We start from the raw sequence: 19,252 nt of genomic DNA on the forward strand, positions 1-19,252 counted from the left end.
TGTTACCCACTATGTACCCTAATCCTATACCACATTATTTACATTCATTCCGGAAACATGCATTCACTGTAGCCAAACTGCAATCCCACATACTTTTCCTCCAGTCCTGCTTAACCTTTGGAATTACCCCTAAAGGGCTTACCTTAAAAGTTCCCATCTCTGGGTGCAATTCCTCCTTCCACCAGTCTCTCCTGGACTTCCAGAACCTTCAATCCTTAGCCCTTACCCAACTTGTCCTGAATCTCTACACTACTTCATGTAACCACCACTCCCAACAGCTCCTATCTCTCTTCAAAGTCCTCCACCTCTCAAACCCTTGCTTGGAGAACACACTGAGGAACATCATCCTAGAAGCCAGCTGCAAACTTGAGTTCCATGCCACACAACACCTGAAAAAACTATCCACAGTGCTAGTGCAACACCTAAGAAGTGGGGTCCCTCTCCCTATCCCTCACAAACACCAACCACAACAGAACCTTCAACAAACCCCCCTCATAGCCAACAAACCTAGCCTAGCCACCCTACTCAATCTCCCCATCCCAGCACATACTCCACACAGACCAAATCTCAACTATAACCACAGTCAAATGCCACATATCACCAGTCCCAATTCAGTCCTAAACCTCTCATCCAGATCCCTCTCTCCTCCAGAGACATCTGTTCTATCAAAAGGCTTAACCTTTAGCCCCACACCTAAATTCAACCACACTGCCCTGGTTAAAGATCTCCTCTCATTCACCCGGAACCTCAACTGGAAATATCACTTCACTACCCAAACACAGCCCCCAAGTACTAGACCCAGTGTTGAACCCTGTCTAGAACAGTTTCGACTGCCTTCTCAAAGGGATCCTCCTCCCCTCCCCCAAAACCATCCCTTGCAGACATTTCAGGAATTGCTCACATCCAGTGTTGCCTCCCAGTCCTTCTTGAAGAACATCCCGACAACCCCCAACATCACCCCAGCTGAATCCCGTGCCATTAAAGAGCTGAAAATAGACCACTCTATTGTCATCCTCCCGGCGGATAAAGGCTCCACAACTGTCGTACTTGACCGTGTGGAGTATGTGGCAGAAGGACTGCGTCAACTCTCTGACACCTCAACCTACAAAGCTGTTACCCAGGATCCCATTCCCTCCATCCAGACTGAGCTGCAAAAAATCCTAAAAATCCAAGGTCCCTCACAAGGCCTCACAACGGCTTCCATAGACTTACTCACTCCATCTGAGCCACGTACCCCTACCTTCTACCTATTACCCAAAATCCACAAAGAGAACCATCCTGGCCGTCCCATTGTAGCAGGCTTCAAATCCCCAACTGAACGTATCTCAGCTCTGGTAGACCAGCACCTCCAACCTATCACCCGCAGACTCCCATCCTACATCAAAGACACAAACCACTTCCTAGAACGCCTCAAATCCATTCCCACTCCTCTCCCACCTGAAACCTTTCTTGTCACCATAGATGCTACATCCCTTTACACAAACATGGTCTCTCTGCCCTTGAGCACTACCTCTCCCAACGCCCACCCGAAGATCTTCCAAAAACCTCGTTCCTTATCACACTTACCAACTTCATCCTCACCCATAATTACTTCACTTTTGAAGGCCAGACCTACAAACAAATCAGGGGAACGGCCATGGGAACCAGGATGGCTCCCTCCTATGCCAACCTCTTCATGGGCCGCATGGAGGAGGCTTTCCTGAAGACCCAACAGCTGCTTCCCCTGGCCTGGTATAGGTTTATAGATGACATCTTTGTGGTCTGGACTCATGGTGAAGAAACACTCCTTAATTTCCTCCATAACCTCAACTCCTTTTCGAATCTGAATTTCACCTGGTCCTTCTCGAAAACCCAAGCCACCTTCCTGGATGTTGACCTTCATCTTGTTGAAGCTCACATCCACACCTCTGTCCATATCAAACCCACAAACAAACAACAGTACCTTCACTTTGATAGCTGCCATCCTTTCCACATCAAACGCTCCCTTCCCTACAGCCTAGGTATTCGTGGCAAACGTATCTGCTCCAGTGACAAATCCCTCAACAACTACACCAATAACCTGACCAGTGCTTTCCTCTCCCGCAACTATCCTGCAGACCTTGTCCACAAACAGATTTCCCGAGCAATACATTCCTCCCCGTCCAACAACAATGTTCCTACCCCCAGACCACACAGAAGCATCCCCCTTGTCACCCAATATTATCCTGGCCTCGAAAACATCAACAAATTACTCCGCCAGGGATATGACTTTCTCAAGTCAACCCCTGAAATGAGATCATCCCTTGACAAAATTCTCCCCACACCACCCAGAGTTGCCTTTCGTCGCCCCCCTAACCTCCGTAACATCCTTGTTAAACCCTACAATATTCCCAGACTACCTTCTCTACCCAGCGGTTCCTACCCCTGTAACCGACCCCGCTGCAAAACCTGCCCCATGCATCCGCCCACAACCACCTACTCCAGCCCCGCTACTGGTAAAACATACACAATTCAAGGCAGGGCTACGTGTGAAACTACACATGTCATTTATCAACTGACGTGCCTGCACTGCACAGCCTTTTACATCGGCATGACAACAACCAAACTGGCTGAGCGAATGAACGGACACAGACGAACTGTCCGCCTAGGAGATGCCCAATACCCAGTAGCGGAGCATGCCCTCCAGCATAATTCTAGGGTCCTAGGAACCTGCTACACCGTATGTGCCATTTGGCTTCTCCCACCCAACACCAGTCCCTCTGAACTGCGGAGATGGGAACTTGCACTCCAACACATCCTTTCATCCCACCATCCCCCTGGACTGAACCTACGTTAAACAACCTCACTCCCATTCACTCTTCAGTCTTCTCCTCTTTAGCCATTCACGCATCTTTTCATCCTACATAGTTGTGTTTATCTTTATACTTTACTTCTGTATGCATCCTCTTTGGTTTGAAGCTGGCACAGTACTTACAGTAGAATATCTTTGGCTTCCCTCTGACAACCATGCCTCCATCCTTGCTACCCTCCCTGTTTACCTTTCCCTGTTGCTTCATAACCTGGGTTGTGAGTAACTGAATCCACTTTCCCTTCTTCCCTTTTTCCCCTCTCTCCTCCCTGATGAAGGAACAAAGTTCCGAAAACTAGGAATGTAAATTTTCAGTTCTGTTTTATGTGTATCTATCGGCTGTACTGAGCTGAGGTAAGTACTGGCCAGCACCTCTATCTCTTTGTTAGTATTTGTTTCACATCTTATATGAGATTTTCCATTAATCATTTAGCACCTTCTAAATGTTCTGCCAATGAATTGCAGTCTTTGCTCTAACCACAACATTATCTATGTGATCGTTCCAAGTTAGGTTATTTGTAATCCTAAGTATTTAGTTGAATTCACAGCCTTAAGATTTGTGTGACTTATCACATAATTGAACTTTAGCGGATTTCTTTTAGTACTCGTGTGAATAGCTTCACACTTTTCTTTATTCAGGGTCAATTGACACTTCTCGCACCATACAGATATCTTATGTAAATCATTTTGCAATTCATTTTGGACATATGACGACTTTACAGGACGGTAAATGACAGTATTACCTGCAAACAATCTAATAGGCCTACTCAGATTGTCTCCTATGTCATTAATATAGATCAGGAACAATAGAGGGCCTGTAACACTTCCTTGGGGGAATGCTGGATATTACTTCTGTTTTACACGATGACTTTCTGTCTATTACTATGAACTGTGACGTTTCTGACAGGAAATCATGAATCCAGTAGCACAACTGAGGCGATATTCCATAGACACACAGTTTGGTTAGAAGACACTTGTGAGGAACAGTGTCGAAAGCTTTCTGGAAATCTAAAAATATGGAATCAATTTGACATCCCCTGTCAATAGCATTCATCACTTCATGAGTATAAAGAGCTAGTTGCGTTTCACAAGAATGATGTTTTCTGAATCCATGCTATGTGCCAATAAATCTTCCCCCCCCTTGAGGTAATTGATAATGTCCTAATACAGTATATGTTCCAAAACCCTACTGCAAATCAACGTTAGTGATATAGGCCTGTAATTCAGCAGATTACTCCTACTTCCCTTTTCGGGTATTGGTGTGACTTGAGCAATTTTCCAGTCTTAAGGTATGGAACTTTCTATGAGCGAACAGTTGTATATAATTGCTAAATATGGAGTTATTGTATGCGCATGCTCTGAAAGAAACCAGACTGGTATACAACCTGGACCAGAGGCCTTGCCTTTATTAAGTGATTTATGCTGTTACACCGAGGATATCTACTTCTATGTTTCTCATCTTGGCTGTTGTTCATGATTGGAATTCAGGGATATTTACTTTGTCTTCCTTGGTGAAGGAGTTTTGGAAGACTGTTTTTATCATGCAGTGAAGGTATTGATTGCATCTTGTCACTGGTGTGCTTTATGTATGACCAGAATCTCTTTGGGTTTTCTGCCAGCTTTCGAGGCAGAGTTTCGTTGTGGAAGTATGTGCTGTATCTCGAACTCTGCAAAACTTTACCAGTCTGGGGGATTTTGTGTTCTTTTAAATTTGGCATGTTTTTTTCATTGCTTCTGCAACAGCGATCCGACCCATTTTGTGTACCTTGGGTGATCAGTACCATAACTTATTAATTTATGTGGTACATATCTCTCAATTGCTGTCGATACTATCTCTTTGAAATTATTCCACATGTTTTCTATATTAATGATCAGATCGGAAGGTGTTAAGAGCATTTTTATTGACTTTTTTTAAACAGATGTACTTTGTGTTTCTTTTTGATGGTTGTGGGCGTTACGGTATTCAGTCTAGCAGCAACTGCCTTGTGGTCGCTAATCCCTGTATACGTCATGATACTCCCTATTACTCCAGGATTATTTGTTGTTAAGAGATCAAGTATGCTTTTGCAACCATTTACACTTCGAGTGGGCTCATGAACCAATTGTTCACAATAATTTTCTGAGAAAGCAATCAGTACAATTTCGGGTGACCTTTTATGCCTGCCGCCGGCTTTAAACATATAATTTTTCCGCATATCGAGGGTAGATTGAAGTCACCACAGAACTATAACTGTATGAGTGGGGTACCTACTTGAAATGAGACTCAAGTATTCTTTGAACTGTTCAGCAACAAAAGTAGTTCTGTACCAGTTTTGGACTGATTGGTCATTCTCAGACTGCTGTTTATATTTAGGTGCATATTTGCTGGTGTTTACATTAGCTTTTTGCTCTTTATTCACCTTTGTGGTGAAAATTCCTTGGGATGGTGGAACCCGCAGCTAAAAATGATGTGAAAAATGGCCTGTTTGACTGTAACTGTAGCTAATAACAACTGAACAATTACATTGTGTTCCACAAGTATTAGCGAGAGTTACAATAAAATAGGCCACTTGTGACACCGTTATCTGCTGTAGGGCGCCACCACCCCAAGAAATTCTCACTACAATGAGGAAAAAGAGCCAAAAGCTGATGTAAACATTCACAAATGTGCATCTCAATGTAAACAGCCTGTTATAATGTCAAATTTAACAAATATATTTCCGAACGACACAACACATATAAGTCACAGAGTAAGTTGACAAGCAAGACATGTGTACACGTTAGCATTCGAATGTGCACTGAGTCCCAGTCTAGCGGCCGCTGCTCGGCTGGCTGCTTAGGTGGCGCAGCTGCTGCATGGCTGGCAGACAGCGCCGCACGTAGAGGACGCGCGTAATTGCGCGGCGGCGCTTTGAATGATCAGCGAGTCACAACACAGTCATCTGAAGATGGACCTCTTGGTTCTAAACCAGTATCAGAGCTATTTGTGTGAATAAATATCATTGTTAACAGTGGTTGGTTGCTGTTTTTGTCTTTGCAAAAATCAACCTGTATTTTGAAAAATAATATTTTCTGGGCATTTCAGTGCAAGGGACCCGTGGTCTCCAGTGGAATGATACAGAGCAACAATGTGATTGCTTTATTCTGTTTGTTACCTCAATTACCCCTATTCCTGTGAAAATAATTTCACAACAGTGAAACCACCTGTAATATTCAATCGCCAAAATGTGCAACACAAAACGTAAATGTACAGGATGGCTCTAGTATGATGTGGACAGTCTGGCTCAGTGAGTTGTCAGAGTGAAAGAAAGTCATAAAATCCAAAAAAATGTCTGATTATTATTGCAAATATGGGTTACAAACTATCCTTCAGGATAAATGTCCCACGTGCCAGACACATGAGCAACAAGGCAAATGTGTGGAACTTAACAGATGTTAAAAAGAAAAGTCACATTTCATTTCATGGCGATGGGGAATAATAGAGACTGAAGCAGAGACAGATGGCATACAGATATCTGCACTATAGGGAATGTAAAACATTAGAGCAGGGGTTGATGGCCTAAGCCATCTGCCCTATAGGAGATCTAGCATGCAGGTGAGCAAGTTTCAGAAGTGCCTCTCTGTAGGTGGACACAGGAGGTAATCAACGGTCTCTCTCCCATGCTTCCTGATCGGTTATTCAAATTATGCTAGTCTATGTGGCATCTTACTATAGCTCTGTACCGGTCTTCGACTTTGGTGTGTCAATTCAGCATATACAGGGTGTTACAAAAAGGTACGGCCAAACTTTCAGGAAACATTCCTCACACACAAAGAAAGAAAATATGTTATGTGGACATGTGTCCAGAAACGCTTACTTTCCATGTTAGAGCTTATTTTATTACTTCTCTTCAAACCACATTAATCATGGAATGGAAACACACAGCAACAGAACGTACCAGCATGACTTCAAACACTTTGTTACAGGAAATGTTCAAAATGTCCTCCGTTAGCGAGGATACATGCATCCACCCTCCGTCGCACGGAATCCCTGATGCGCTGATGCAGCCCTGGAGAATGGCGTATTGTATCACAGCCGTCCACAATACAAGCACGAAGAGTCTCTACATTTGGTACCGGGATTGCGTAGACAAGGAGCTTTCAAATGCCCCCATAAATGAAAGTCAAGAGGGTTGAGGTCAGGAGAGCATGGAGGCCATGGAATTGGTCCGCCTCTACCAATCCACTGGCACCGAATCTGTTGTTGAGAAGCGTACGAACACTTTGACTGAAATGTGCAGGAGCTCCATCGTGCATGAACCACATGTTGTGTCGTACTTGTAAAGGCACATGTTCTAGCAGCATCTCGTATGAAATCATAATAACGTGCTCCATTGAGCGTAGGTGGAAGAACATGGGGCCCAATCAAGACGAAACTAAAATGAGCTCTAACATGGAAATTAAGCGTTTCTTGACACATGTCCACATAACATCTTTTCTTTATTTGTGTGCGAGGACTGTTTCCTGAAAGTTTGGTCGTACCTTTTTGTAACACCCTGTATATACTTCGTTTCTCTCCTGAAGGTGCTTCCACACAATGCTTTTTTTATGTTCACCTTTGTGCGTGCACTTACATTTCCAACAGCATAACTACATATGTGCATTTGTGCATGCATAATTTACTCAAAATGGAGGCTGTGCATACAAGTGCATTGCTTGCTGGCTTCAGTGGGAATCTCTTGCACTGTTTAGCAAATGATAGGTAATGGGCTTATGTGTATTTTGTTGTGTAGTGTGTTGAGGTTTGGCTGTAAAGCAATTAATGTGCAGTAATGTCTGTTAACGCCACAGAAAATACACTGGAATTTATAGTTTATTACACACAAAGATGTCATGGCATTCCACTTCAAAATATTATTTCAATAAAAAATCTGAGAAGTGGTGTCCTGAGCATCAAGTCTACAATATAGCGAAGATGCTGAGTTGCAGATAAGCACAACAAAAAGACTGTCACAAATATAGCTTTTGGCCAGTCAAGTCTCCGTCAAAATTAAACGAAAAACACACACATACACACACACACACACACACGCAAACACAACTCACACACACGACTGCAGTCTTAGGTTGGTTGGTTGGTTGGTTTGGGGAAGGAGACCAGACAGCGTGGTCATCGGTCTCATCGGATTAGGGAAGGATGGGGAAGGAAGTCGGCCGTGCCCTTTCAGAGGAACCATCCCGGCATTTGCCTGGAGTGATTTAGGGAAATCACGGAAAACCTAAATCAGGATGGCCGGACGCGCAGTCTTAGGTAACTGAGGCCACACGCACACTGTGAGCAGTAGCACCAGTTCATGATGGGAATGGCGACTGGTTGAGCGTAAACAGGAGGCTGGGGTGGGGAGGGGTAGGGATAGTAGGGTTGGTGTGGTGGACAGTGACATGCTGTTGGGGAGCGCGCAGGGACGAGGTGGAAAGAGAATACGGCAGCTATGTGCAGTCGGGAGGTTAGATGGAGGGCAGCGAAGAGGGTGGGAGGGGGGGGGGGGGGGATAGCGGAAAATGAGAGAGGTAAAAAGACTAGGTGTGATGGAGGAATGAGGGCTGTGTAGTGCTGGAACGGGAACGGTGCAGGCGCTGGATGGGCGAGGACAATGACTAACGAAGGTTGAGGCCATGAGGGTTAAGGGAACATAGGGTATATTGCAGGGTAAGTTCCCACTTGCACAGTTCAGAAAAGCTGGTGTTGGTGGGAAGGATCAACATGGTACAGGCTGTGAAGCAATCATTGAAATGAAGGATGTTGTGTTTGGCAGTATTTTCAGCAAGAGGGTAGTCCACTTGTTTCTTGGCCTCAGTTTGTCGGTGGCCATTTATGTGGACAGACAGTTTGTTGGTTGTCATGCCTGCATAGAATGCAGCACAGTGGTTGCAGCTTAGCTTGTAGACCACATGACTGGTTTTACAGGTAGCCCTGCCTTTGATGGGATAGGTGATGTTTGTATATATTGTAGACTGGAATAGGTGGTGGTGGGAGGATGTGTAGGACAGGTCTTGCATCTAGGTCTATTACAGGGGGATGAGCAATGAGGTAGCCGGAGGGGAGCAGGGGTTGTGTAGGGATGGATGAGTATATTGTGCAGGTATGGTGGACGACGGAATACCACTTTGAGAGGGGCGGAAAGGATAGTGGCCACGACATTTCTCACTTCAGGACACAATGAGAGGTAGTGGAAACCCTGGCAGAGAATGTAATTCAGTTGCTCCAGTCCAGTGGATAAGGTATCCTCATCCTCAATCCAAATCAAAAAGATGTCATCAAGGGATCTGAACCAGGCGAGGGGTTAGGGTTCTGGGTGTTTGGGAAGGATTCCTCTACTAGGTGGCCCATGAATAAGTTGGCACTGGACGGTGTCATGTGGGTGCCCATAGTCGTACCTCAAATTTGTTTGTAAGTAATACCTTCAAAGAAGAAGTAATTGTGGTTGAGGATATAGTTGGTAATGGTGTTTAGGAAGGAGGTTGCTTTGGAATCTGTGGGGCCTTGGGAAGGTAGTGTTCAATAGTGGTAATGCCATGGGCATTAGGGATTTTAATGTAAAGGGAGGTGGCATCAACAGTGATAAGCAAGGAACCGTGTGGTAAAGGGACAGGAACTGTGGAGAGTCGGGGGAGGAAATGGTTGGTATCTTTTATATAGGAGGGTAGGTTCCGGGTAATAGGTTGAAGGTGTTGTTCCATTCTATCCTAGATTTTCCATTATTTGATAAAAAGTCTACAACCATATTGCTGTAAATAATGCAGTACCATAAGTCTCAAAGTAGGAAAACAGAGAAGAATAAGACCACAAATTTATGAAAAGTGTATCTGAAAACAGTAGACGAACATTCGTGCTATGGTGACTTAATAGCACAAAACTGAAGATTCTGACATCTGAACAAAAGAAATGACGAAGCATGTGTAGCTCCTCAACAAAGCATTAGAAATTGAAATGTAGGACATCAATGTTGCAAAAAAATACAAAATTGAAGAAGACAACCTCTGTTCTAGTGCATTCCAGAGTCTGACATTCCCGAATTTGTCAAATCTAAGTATGGTAATCTACATACAATCTTTTACGATTAAAATTGTGCAAACACCTTTTTTTACAAGATAAAATACAAATGACACGCTGAAAGTTAAATAACTTTCACTTATCAATCAAGAAACTCCCCCCTTAGAGATTTCTTGTTTAAGGAATAGTAATTGAAACACTTCATTTTGAAATGGGAAATAAATAGTTCAAACTGATATATTTGTTGCCAGTTGCCAGCAAACATAATGTTATTGCTGGCCTTACTGCTGCAGTTTCCCAAGCACAAAATCTAAAATCTCAATGTAATCTTCTGAAATTTGCAGCCAAGAAGTTGTCATCACTTTGTCTTTCTTGTGCCTCTGTTACTTCATTATCCATAGAAGTCTCCACGTTTTCTTTTTCTGTCACCTTTTCATTGCAATAAACGCAGCACAAACTCCCAAGCAAAGAAGAGGATCTACAGTAAACTGCTCATACAACGAGGCAACATGTCAACACAAGACCGCCCGTGCATGCATGTGTGCGTTTCTTTCACAAAATGCATTTTTGTCACCATACATCTGCAACTAAGCATGAGGAAAAAGGCATTGTGTGGAGATACCTCAAGAGTCATCAGGCACATTTTCTTTGGTGCTTTGGCAGATAACTGCAATTTTGTTTCATAACTTGAAGCTGGAGTTGGCTGATACAATGCTCATAACATCTTTCATGCAACTCCCAGTGTCAATGGAAAGCATCGGTTTGTTTTCCAAAGAACAACCAGCACTAGCAGCAACTCACGTGCTGCCCTGTCCCGCGTTGTCTGCTATTGCCACACAGCAGTGCTACTCGGTCGCTGCTGGAGTACTGGTTACTCTTCATATTTTTCTGTCCACGTTAATACATATTGCTATACTCAATATCGAACTAGACTAACTTCGAGCAGCTCTACCAAATGGTCAGGAAAATTCTGCTTTATGAATCATTTTGTTTGTCTTAGGGAAGAAACAGATACTTTCGGTTGAAACTGGGTATCACATGAAACATGTGTGAGCAGTATTTCTCTGGGCATCTAAGCTTTGCAAAAACAAAATTGCAAATATCTGCTGAAATACTGGAAAAATGCACATGACAACTCTTAGGAGAGACGTCGTGTTGAGGTATGTGTATCTGGCTGGAACAAACGAGTGCTGAATGTACAGTCTCTGCATGACAGAACTGCAATATTAATTATTAAATACTTGGGGTCCACAGTGTGACTACATACAATTACAGGGCTGTACACAGAGTAATACAACAACTGCAAGATGCAAAAGTACTGTGAGGTGGTTGGTGTTGCAGCAGGATCAGCTATAATAGCACTGTGGTGTCGTTCTTCCATTTCATTCAGTAATGCCATACACTGAGTGCATAATGATCAACTATTCACTAGTAAAGCTATCCATATTGTTGTATCACATAACTAATGAGAAGGTACAGAATAGAGCTGGGGAAGAAATAAATTTTTTGTCAAACAACTTGACCTAAAGAAAGGATTGGTTGACTGGACACATTTTGAGGCATCAATGAATTCAATGTAGTACTGGAGGGAAGTGTGGTGGGTAAAAACTGTAGAAAGAGACCAAGAGATGAATACGGTATGATGCTTTAATAGGATATATGTTGCAGTAGTTAAACAGAGATGAAGAGCCTTACACAAAGTAAAGTAGCATGGGAGGTGCCTCAAACCAGTCTTTGGACTGAAGATGCAACATTGTTGTGTATCATCTACAACTAACACTACCAGAAAAACAAACCTGAGGCAAAACGAAGTAGGACTCAAAGCTAACTTGAGGATGAAGTGTAAACTGGGGCTATTGTTGTCAACAGCAAGCACCTAGAGTGAATGGAACAGGTTTGTTTCAAAACAAGATACAAAGAGCATACCATCAATGTTTGCACTGTTCTGCAGGTATCTTCAGTGCAACGCAGATATGGAGATATATGGGGGTTACAAATCAAATGCAATGGATTTACCCTGTAATAAGCCACTGGAGGCAGTGCGTACCTCATAGCAAAATACTAAAAAAAAACTTCACGAACAAGCTCTAAAATCGGGGAGATTGGGTTCAACTTTTATAATAAATACACACATCAAAAAAAGTTTTGCATCACCTTGGTTCCGAGAGTTCCGGAACCTGAGCAGAAAATTGGAATAGGGATCAACATAAACATCATTTCTGCCCTTTCTATTCCTCATGAAAACCACACATTGCATGTTGTACCACCATACAGCAAGACTCTCAGAGGTGGTGGTCCACATTGCCATACACACCCTCCAATACCCTGTAGCACGTCCTCTTGCATTGAGGCAGGCCTGTATTTGTCATGGCATACCGTCCACAAGTTCATCAAGGCACTGTCGGCCCAGACTGTCCCACTCCTCAACGGAGATTCGCGTAGATCCCTCAGAATGGTCGGCGGGTCACGTCGTCTGTAAACAGTCCTTTTCAATCTATCCCAGGCAAGTTTGATAGGGTTCATGTCTGGAGAAGAAGTCATTGACAAGATGCGCATGATGGGGGCGTGAAATGCCGTCCATGAAGATGAATGCCTCACCAATATGCTGCTGATACGGTTGCACTATCAGTCAGAGGATGGCATTTGCCTATCGTACAGTCATTACGGCGCCTTCCGTGGCCACCAATGGCGTATGTCGGCCCCACATAATGCCACCCCAAAACAACAGGGAACCTCCACCTTGATGCACTTGCTGGACTGTCCGTCTAAGGTGTTCAGCCTGACAGGGGTTACCTCCAAACACACTTCCAACAATTGTATAGTTGAAGGCATATATGACACTCATCTGGGGTGAGCACCGGTCATACACTGCAATAGCAGCCTTCGGACAGCCTGAGCGAGGCATGTCATTGACAGTTCCTGTCTCTCTGTATCTCCTCCATGTCTGAACAACATCGCTTTGGTTCACTCCGAGATGCCTGGACACTTCCCTTGTTGAGAGCCCTTCCTGGCACAAGGTAACAGTCCGGATGCAATCGAACCACGGTATTGACCATGTAGGCACGGTTGAACTCCAGACAATCAAGCCGTGTACCACGTTCTTGGTGGAATGGCTGGAACTGATCGGCTGTCGGACCCCCTCTGTCTAATAGGCGCTGTTCATGCATGGTTGTTTGCATCTTTCGATGGGTTTAGTGACATCTCTGAACAGTCAAAGGTACTGTGTCTGCAATACAATATCCACAGTCAGTCTATCTTCAAGGGTTCTGGGAACTGGGGTGATGCAAAACTTTTTTTGAAGTGTGCAGTTTCCTTGTTGACTTTGGCTCTATAAAACACAGAAACTCAGTTCTCCCTATGGCACTGTGAATAATTTCGATACCAAAAACTGAGATGAATGTTTAATTTCCACTTTGGCTTCGCATTCAATATCAGTCCCACCTGAGAGTGCAACATTACATCTTTGGTTATTTTGATTATATGTTCATTAGATTGTGGTTATAAGGTATATTTTGGTGCCTAATGTTTCAGCTCCAAATGCTGGAAACAATACATAGAAGAAGAGTAGTATGTAAGACATTGGTGGACCATGTTGGAAGAATCTGGGAATCTTAATACTTTGCAGAAGAGCGCAATCATTTGAAAATAACTTTCGGACTATTCTGACACACACACACACACACACACACACACACACACACACACACACACACACACACATATATATATACACACACACACACACTCAAATATTTGCATCTTTCACTGAAAAACAAGCCATTTGTAAAAACAGTCGCAGATCGCGACTTCTGAGTGCTATGAAGAGAAGGTATTGACATAGTGCTTAAACCAAATTGAAGACCACAACAACAGCCATACTCAAGTAAATTGCTATGCTGTGGTTTCAGTGAAGTTGACAATGTTGTGGCTGCTTTCATGGTGGCCCAGTCATATTGTGGGGTAGGGAATGCCAGTGACAGGGCTGGAATTGTAGGTGACAGATGAACTTTTGCCAAAGCCTTGTATCAATACCTCCTTAATTATTGAGCTGAACAGAAAACTGTAAAAAACATTCATATAGTAAAATCACACACAAAATTTTCCTAATTCTGCAGGTATTGTGCCTTCTGTTTCTTTTTCATTACAAAAACATATTGATTCAAGTTTATAAAGTCACAACTATGTCACTGTGATTTGTGTAACACACATTCTGTAACATGTTCCAAGAATGTAACGAAACAGACAGCTTTAGATACTTACTCTAGTTCATCTTTCAAGACTTGCATGCCAACAACAACACCATCTATCCAGTCTGTTTTTATTTCACTTTCATGTAAAGATTTCTCCACAAAGGATATCATCTGCCATGTAGGCAGTGCAAGAGGAAATTCCACACTCACATTTGGATAATCAAGTGGATTCTGTGTCTTGTCAGAACCAAGTACAATCAACCCAATTTCATCTTTTCCACTGGTAAATATCTGCAAACATATTAACTGGTAAAAATATGTTTTGTTTATAACAAAGTGTATACCAATAAAAACATCACAGATACTTCTTATAAAATTATTTAATTGGATAGATAAAAAATCTACTCACCAAGCAGCGGCAGAACACACACATAAAAGACTGTTGTGATTGGCAAGCTTTTGGAGCCAGTGACTCCTCCTTCAGGCTCAAGGGTTGAAGGGGAAGGAAGAAGGGTGAAAGAAAAGGACTGGAGAGGTCTTTTCTTAGACTTTCGGGAAAGTCACCCAGAACTGCGGGTCACGGGAGACTTACTGTACGGTACGAGAGGGAAAGACTGATTGTTGGGGACTGCTTCGGACGAGATTTGAAAACCTGAGAGCTTAAAGGTGGAAGACGGGTAATATGCAAGACAGAGATTACTACTAAAACATTGTCCACAAGTTAATAAGAGTGACAAGCTAAGTGCATTGTTCGTAACAGATGTGGGAGGGGGAGGTGAAAAATAGAAATGGCACATCATATACCAGCCATTATGTAAACATTGTTCAGCCTTCTACATTGGCATGACTACCACCAAATTATCAGTTAGGATGAATGGGCATAGGCATAGGATATATACTGGCAACCGCAATATCCTGTTGCAGAGCATACTCTACAGCATGACATTCGTGACCTCGGTGCCAGTTTCACCAGACGCGCCATCTGGATTCTTTCTCCAGTCACCAGTTTCTCACAACTCCGCAAGTGGGAACTAGCACTACAACATGTAATTGATTCTCGCCACTCACCTCACCTTAATTTCTTCTGCCTCAGCTTTTCTTCACTCCATTTTAGCTTTCTACATCTTTCATTGTCTTTCCCGTCTATTTTTCACCATCCCCTCCCATGGCTGTTACGTACAATGCACTTAGCTTCTCACTCTTATTAACTCATGCACGGCTGTAGTAGTAATCTCTGTCTTGCTTATTACCCTGTCTTCCACCTTTAAGCTCTCAGGTTTTCAAACCTTGTCCGATGCAGTCCCCAACAATCAGTCTTTCCTTCTCGTCCTGTATGGTAAGTCTCCCCTGACTCGCGGTTCTGGGTGACTTTCCCAAAGTCTACCCCTTTTTCCTAGACCTCCCCAGGTCTTTTCCTTTACTCTTCTTCCTTCCCCTTCAACGCTTCTGCCTGAAGAAGCAGCCACTGACTCCAAAGGCTTGCCAATTACAACAGTCTTTTATGTATGTGTTCTGCTAAATTCGTGAGTAGATTTTTTTAATCTATTCAGTTAAATAATTTTATCAATAATTTATTGTTTTTTTTGTTATAGTTACTCTTTATAACCTACTTAAAATACATCACGTACCCTCCTCTCCACAATTCTTCGAACACATAGTTTTGCCTTTTGTAAAAAATCACTGCGTTTCTGTATAACATTTTTGGAGTCAAAGTGTCCAACATCTATTACAATTATAACTGCATCCTATGAAACAGAAGAAAGAAAGTCATTGTATTTATTGGCAGTATTACGCAATCAAATATTTTGAAAGAGTTCCAGTGGTATAAATTTACAATATCTTACAAATAAATATACACTTTTATTCTTTAAATCAATTCTTAGCAATAACACAATAGTATAAATTGCAGAATCAATACAGCCAATTTTAATGTAATGACTGCAATACAAATACAAAATAACAGCGGTAAGTTATAACAAACGAGAGAGAGAGAGAGAGAGAGAGAGAGAGAGAGAGAGAGAGAGAGAGAGAGAGAGAGAGAGAGAGGCATTTAGACAATGTTTCATCAATGTTTCATTACAGTGTGAAACTTATTAGAATTAAAATGAAGCAATAGTGAATTATTACATTCCAAAAATAATAATTATTGTGTTCTTTCACCCCAAAATAATACATTCATTAGGTAATATATACTTTTAATTTCTGAAATATTTACAACAGCTCTGAACCTCACTGCCTCGATGAATTTATTACATGTGTCAATGAATGAGGGTTGATAAAACTGCTTTAGTCATTCAATTGTTCATCATGTGACCTTCTCAATGTTCTTTTGTAAGGTTCTATCATCAAAAAGGTAATCTACGTAAGTTTTAAAAGTCGTGAATCTTTAAACAACAACTTGAAAATGGATATATCAGTATTTTGTATACATTCTAGCACTGCTAGATTTACTTTTAAATTTTAAAGTATATGAGCAGATTGAGCGACTTTCCATCCAGAAAATTTGCTGTTGGCAAGACCTCACTACAAAGAAAAATGGTCTTTCCGGAGTCAAATGCTAAAAAATTCATAAATACCAGCATTGTAAGTGATACAAACAGGTATTAAACAACGGGCATAAATATCGTTCTGCTTGACGAGAAAAAAGTAAGTAGATGAAAGAGTAAATTGGGTGCAAGGATTGAACACAAACTCACCCAAATTGCAAAGGTAAAAAAAAAAGCAAGAGGATCACTGCTCAAGAATTGAGAACTGCCCCCCCCCCTTTTCTTTTACAGGCTTGCTTTCACTTTTCAAATGAGATCATGTCCCCCATATGTGAAGAAAATAGCCAATATGTAAAGAGAATTACAGGTAAAGAGTTTTCTAGAATGAGATTTTCACTCTGCAGCATAGTGTGCACTGATATGAAACTTCCGGACCGAGACTCGAACTTGGTGATCGTAACCCCAGACCTGTGTTGCCGTTATGGGAGGTAGATCTCGTATCTGGAAAGAGGAGATAACAGTTAGGGTACTATGGGCGAGCAGCTGCCATCAATTTTTGATGGTGCAGAACCCACAATAGCGGAACTGTTGCCTAGTCCAAAGGCACCTGTTACCAGTCTTACCCCACAATAGTGTATCGAATCCATACGTAATGTCGAAGCTGATAAAAAGTCATATGAGAGATTCCTGTAATCTAGGTGGGACTGCACCAATGCTGCATACAGCCATATCAAAGTAGAATGGACCACACCGCGTTCGGTGTCGCTGAGGTATAGAAGAGCATTCAGGTGCGACCAATATGTCTGCTTTAGTTGACAAAGATGGGGAAGCCATGTCAACTGGGCATCAAAGACCGGTCCCAAAAAACACAATGACAGAAGTGCATAACGTAGGTCATGGCAGCCAAAAAATGGATGCTATGAGTGATGGCCCAGGATTGTGCTTGGTGTATTGCTCCCTGCATTCTGCCTCCAGCAATATCCCCCGCGGACGAACAAAAATAAATGCAAAAACCATCAGCGAGCAAAGATGGGGACACCATACGTCCTGCAGCTGCCGCCAGATCATTGATAGCCACAAAAAGGAGAGCAACACTCAAAACAGAACCTTGTGAACCCCCTTCTCCTGCAGGGGGGGATGCTTCAGGAGGCACCAACCTGTACCCAAAAAGTGCGACATGGAAGAAAGTTCTGGATAAAAATCAGGAGCGGGCCATGGAGGCCCCAATCCTTTAAGGTGGCAAGGACGTTATGGCACCATGTGGTATCATAAGATATATACGCAAATCAATGAAAATTGCAACAAGGAATTGATGCTGAGCAAAAGCTGTTCAGATAGCAGACTTCAGGACTAAATTATCTACAGTAGAGCGGCCTTGGCGAAAAGCACCCTGGATCAAAGCCAAAAGATCCGGGGATTCAAGGACACAATACAGCCTTCGACTAACCATATGTTCAAGTAACTTGCAGAACACTGAGTAAATAATCTGGACGACAGCTGTCCATTTGAAGAGGCAATTTATCTGATTTCAAAATTGGAATAACGGCATTTTCTCGCTACTGGGAAGAGAATTCTGCCTCGCACCAGGGATGGTTAAAGAAAGGCCAGGTACACTGACGGAAAAATTTGCAACACCAAAAAATAATTAATGTAGAGTAATGAAATTCCAGGAATATATTTGTTGAGGCAATGTATGTAAAGTGATGAACGCTGCAAGATCAGAGATCAATGTGAGTGTGAGATAAGTCACTGCAAATGTAAATGTAAATGTAAATGCTGGTACGCTGTTGTACAGGTGTCATGTGTCAGTCCGTGGGATGGAGTTCCATGCCTGTTGCACTTGGTTGGTCAATATAAGGACATTTAATGATGTTTGTGGATGGGTTGAAGCTGTCATCAGATGATGTCCAATATGTGCTCGATTGGAGGTAGAGCTGGTTATCGAGGAAGTCGAGGCAATATGTTGACACACTATAGCATGTTGGCTTACAACAGCAGTATGTGAGCAAGTGTTATCCTGTAGGAAAACACCTCCTGGAATGCTGTTCGTGAATGGCAGCACAACAGGTCAAATAACCAGACTGACATACAAATTTGCAGTCAGCATTCGTGGGATTCATACAGACAGTTTCGTCAGTGGAAAAGCGAAAGCCATTGTCGATGCTCCAGGAGCAAAGACAATCAAGACATTGCTGAAGATGCCACTCAGTGAGACAGGTCCATAGAGAACTGCAATAGATGGCAAAATCGTCAACAAAAAGGGAGCTGGAGATGCCCAGTGGGAGACAGGCCATTATAGGGTTAATAGCGATAGCAAAGAGAACGACACTCAGTATGGAACCCTCAGACACACCATTTTCCTGGATAAAGGTGTCCGACAAGGCAGACCCTTTATGCACCTCGAAAACTCGGTTTTTTAAAAATGTCTGAAGGAAACAGGGTAGGTGGCCATCGAAGCCTCACATGTGAAGAGTATGGAGGGTACCAGCTCTCTAGCAGGTGTCATAGGCCTTCTCCAAATCGAAAAACAAGGCGACAGTCTGGGATATCTTCTGGTAAACCTTCCGGGATGTAAGGTCATGGTCCATGAAACTCTTCAGCTCCTAACGTTTCGTCCAGAGCTGCGCTGGACATCTTCAGAGGGGTGGTTCTCCTCCGGTGAGTCTTGCCGGCAAGACGAAACTGGACGAAACGTTAGGAGCTGAAGAGTTTCATGGACCACGACCTTACATCCCGG

The 19,252-nt window shown here is 42.8% G+C and overlaps 1 protein-coding gene across 1 annotated transcript in view; it reads right to left on the reverse strand.

Moving 5' to 3' along the window:
- The window catches only part of LOC124716926 (X-ray repair cross-complementing protein 5-like), a 132,283-nt gene extending 118,154 nt beyond the window's left edge, over nucleotides 1–14,129 (reverse strand). Inside the window, exon 1 of the mRNA XM_047243504.1 lies at nucleotides 14,100–14,129. Coding sequence (XP_047099460.1) covers nucleotides 14,100–14,125 — 26 coding nt within the window. The 5' untranslated portion in view covers nucleotides 14,126–14,129. The remainder of the gene's footprint in view (nucleotides 1–14,099) is intronic.
- Between the last annotated feature and the right edge of the window lie 5,123 nt (nucleotides 14,130–19,252).

Source organism: Schistocerca piceifrons, chromosome 9 (assembly GCF_021461385.2).
Source record: "Schistocerca piceifrons isolate TAMUIC-IGC-003096 chromosome 9, iqSchPice1.1, whole genome shotgun sequence".
NCBI lineage: Eukaryota > Metazoa > Arthropoda > Insecta > Orthoptera > Acrididae > Schistocerca > Schistocerca piceifrons.